The sequence below is a fragment of the Dunckerocampus dactyliophorus genome, chromosome 2 (genome assembly GCF_027744805.1).
Source record: "Dunckerocampus dactyliophorus isolate RoL2022-P2 chromosome 2, RoL_Ddac_1.1, whole genome shotgun sequence".
Lineage (NCBI taxonomy): Eukaryota > Metazoa > Chordata > Actinopteri > Syngnathiformes > Syngnathidae > Dunckerocampus > Dunckerocampus dactyliophorus.
The window spans coordinates 48,326,872-48,330,271 of NC_072820.1; the positions used below are offsets into that span (position 1 = coordinate 48,326,872).

Consider the following 3,400-nt stretch of genomic DNA (forward strand, 5'->3'; position numbering starts at 1 on the left):
AGGTCAACTGTTTAGCGTGCTGACCGACGCCTGCTGGCAGCCTGCAGGGGGCGACTCCCCTGTTCTCATACGGCAAACATGAACACGTGACCTTACCGCCCAGTGTGATTGGTTCCGACTGCTGGCGACGTCACAGCCTAACCAAAGACATGAAGAGCAGTGGCGGCAAAAGAACGCAACGAGAAAGATGAAGGTGACTTCAGGGACCTGCACGCGATTTTCCCGCCACCTCTCTTCCACGCGCGCGAGTCATTCACACCGCCCACTCCCACGCGCGCCATGTGAGGACAATCCCTTGATGACAAGCGTAAACAGTGCGCTGCTGCCACCTTGTGGCCAAACACGACAACATCAGGATGGCCAAAGGAGTTTATTGTAAAAAAAAAAAATCAATATAATGAAGAGAATAGAAATGGAAAGAATAGAGTTATCTAGATGAAAGGAGCACATGGACGAGACAGTCATCCAGGAGACAGTTCCAGGGGACTGAAGGAAGCTGAAGGTGCACGTGAACATGACTTTCATAAACAATCATGTTAATAATGATAAGGCCTCTTTCAGGTGTTCATTTCCACCACAACAGGAAGTTAGGCTGCAGCGCTGAGAGAAAGCGCTATTAAGTGATAAAAACATCCTACTATCAGCATCCACCGCGCTCCCCTGCAAGGACAAGGTCAGGCAGGTAAGCTGGTGTCCGCCTGGCGTCCTCTCACGCCGCCAACAGCTCTGCCTTCTTCCTCGGACGATCCCTCGCTAAGAGAAACATCATCATCATCATCAAAGCACATGGCTTTCAGCGTGTTTTCATCACAAACCTGCTTCCTTCTCCTCCACCTCAGGAAGTTCATGGGCAGGAACGTCAGGAAGCTCCACCCCTTCCTGAGGATCAAAGTCTTGTTATAAACACACACGATACACACACACACACACACACACACACACAACAACAACGACACGAGAGCAACACACAATACATTACAATTAAGACACACACTACAGCACAGTAACACACTACAGTACAACACCACACACACACACTGCAGCGCAGTAATACACACTACACTACAATAAAATAAAATACACTACACACAGACACACGCTACATTACTATAATACACACGCACGCACACAACGGCGCAATAACGCACACTACAATACAGTAAAATAACAGTACAGTACAATACACACACACACTACAGCAACACAATACAGTACACTACGACACACTACACTAAAATAACACATACAACAGTACTATAACACACCCATTACAGTAACACACACACTACACTTACACATACTACAGTACAATAACACACAATAAAGCACAGTAACACACTACAGTACAAATAACAGACATACTACACACAATAACAAACACTACATTGCAATAACATACACCGCAACACTCTCACACACACACACACACACACACACATACTACCTGTATAATAACACACACTACAGTACAATAACACACACATGTAGTACTCCAGTACACACTACAGTACAATAGAGTAAAGTAGAGTAACACACAACAAGACCTGAGTGATGGCCTCCAGCTCAGCCAGGACAGCTTCTTGGTCTTCTTGGGACAAGGAACCAGCCAGCATGTCATCTATTTGCTGTACAAAGATGATGATGATGTCATGGTGTCCAACGATCTATATCCATCACTCTTCATCTATATCTATATCTAACGTTCAATGATCTATCTATATCCATCAATCTTTATCTATATCTATACCTATCTATCTAACGTCCAACGAGGACGAGATGCTCACCCTCTGGTACTCGACGGCTTCTTGCGTTTCATCCAAAATGCGCTCCACGTCTTCGATGGACATGACCTTGGGAGGGAGACACGCTCAGTGGCGTCACAGCCAACCTGCCGATGACTTGGTCACCTACCTGGTGCATCTTCTTCAGACATTCGTTTCCGACTTTGAGGCCGTCGATGACCTTCTTCTCAATCTGGGCAAACTCCAGGTCCTGAACCTGCAACATGAACGTTCACGTTGAGGAGGAGATGTCAGCCAGGCTTGAAGGACACCTTCTGCTTCTGCTGAAACCCACCAGACGCTCCAGGTTGCTAATCTGGTTCTCCGTCTTGTCCAGCAGCTGATCCTGATAGCGCTTCTTCTTCAGCAAGAGGAGCGCTTTCCTAAAGCCCAGTGAGAACAAAAGTCATCTTTTATTTTGAATAGTCTAGAGGTGTTCCCCCTTGGACTCACTCTTTCTTGCCATCTTTGAGCAGTGTCTTGGCTAAAAGTCTTTCCTTCTCCAGCTGCAGGTTGATCTTCTTCTGGTATTGCCTCAGTTTATCTCGTTGCTGCTTCAGTTGCTGCAAAAAGTCACTCGTGAATGATCCAAATCTACAAAGCAGCAGCAATGGGACATTTGCGAACGAGTGGACTCTTTTGAGTGAACGCCGATTGAATCGCAGTTTTGTGCCATCTGTTTGCGCCATTAGCACAAAGTGCACAGTGCTTATTAGGAGAAAGAAAGGAGACATACATGGTGTTGTTCATCGTTTGTGGGCATTTTATGAACAAATACACCACACACGCATCATGAAGATGATTAAACCATTCCCTGGGCTAAAAGAACCACTTGCCATTCTTCAGAGAGACCGAGTCACAAAAAAACTAAAAATCATAAACAATATTTCTGAATCATTCCCACTATGAGTATGTAAGTTTGACTTATGATCCAGATCTTACCTTATAACTGCTACCAGTGTTTGCTCACTGGCTAAAAGCAAAATCTCTTAAAAATCAAAATATAACAGCAAGCCAGTCTTTTGAACGGCTCTTTGACAGAAACGGCTACTCAAGATCCGGCTCCGTTTAAAAAACCGTGAATCCCTTCTGTATTACTAACCGAGCATTTGGAACGAAACTAACACAATCCCGCCGGCGTGAGGAGTAACGACTGAAACATACCAACATGCAAATATAACACATTGTCCTTTGTTGTTGTGAGAGTATTCGTGAAGAACTGTTAAATCACAATAGTTTTCTAAGCAGGCTCAGGCGCACAGGTCGAGGCTAGCTAGCTAACAACACTGACTTACCAATATAGCCTTGTCTTGTTCCGTCACTCGACTCTGTTTCTTTTTCCCAAAAAGATTCCCCATTCTGACACAGCATCACAGCTGCAATGTGCAGCTATAGGAATGTACGTCAGATACGCTGAGATGTTTTTCGGAGTTGAGAAAGAAACATTAGCGACACAGCTTCTCCATTGCTAGCTAAGCTAATGCTAAGTGTGCCACACCCACAGCCGGAAACAGTACGGAGGCCGCGCGAAGGCAAAACGCACAAAAACTACAGCTGCTTTAAAAACTCGCAATGTACAAGACCATGAACCACACATACAAAAAACAATTAGAATGAAT

At 45.0% G+C, this 3,400-nt stretch overlaps 1 protein-coding gene across 1 annotated transcript; it reads right to left on the reverse strand.

Moving 5' to 3' along the window:
• Positions 1–355: 355 nt before the first annotated feature.
• Positions 356–3,287, reverse strand: chmp6b (charged multivesicular body protein 6b). Its single transcript, XM_054765108.1, has 8 exons — positions 3,077–3,287; positions 2,235–2,344; positions 2,077–2,164; positions 1,912–1,998; positions 1,785–1,850; positions 1,545–1,625; positions 816–879; positions 356–753 (listed from the first exon to the last, which is right to left on the reverse strand). The coding sequence occupies exons 1-8, from the start codon at positions 3,137–3,139 to the stop codon at positions 710–712; spliced, it is 603 nt and encodes a 200-aa protein (XP_054621083.1). The 5' UTR covers positions 3,140–3,287; the 3' UTR covers positions 356–709.
• Positions 3,288–3,400: the final 113 nt, after the last annotated feature.

What these genes read in the sequence shown, in the direction of transcription:
- chmp6b (XM_054765108.1), bottom strand. Translation starts at nt 3,139, where the DNA reads ATGGGGAATCTTTTTGGGAAAAAGAAACAGAGTCGAGTGACGGAACAA. An exon ending in AGCTGGAGGCCATCACTCAG is followed by an intron (nt 880 to 1,544) that starts GTCTTGTTGTGT and finishes TTTGATCCTCAG; the next exon opens with GAAGGGGTGGAGCTTCCTGA. An exon ending in GGTGGAGGAGAAGGAAGCAG is followed by an intron (nt 754 to 815) that starts GTTTGTGATGAA and finishes TGTTTCTCTTAG; the next exon opens with CGAGGGATCGTCCGAGGAAG.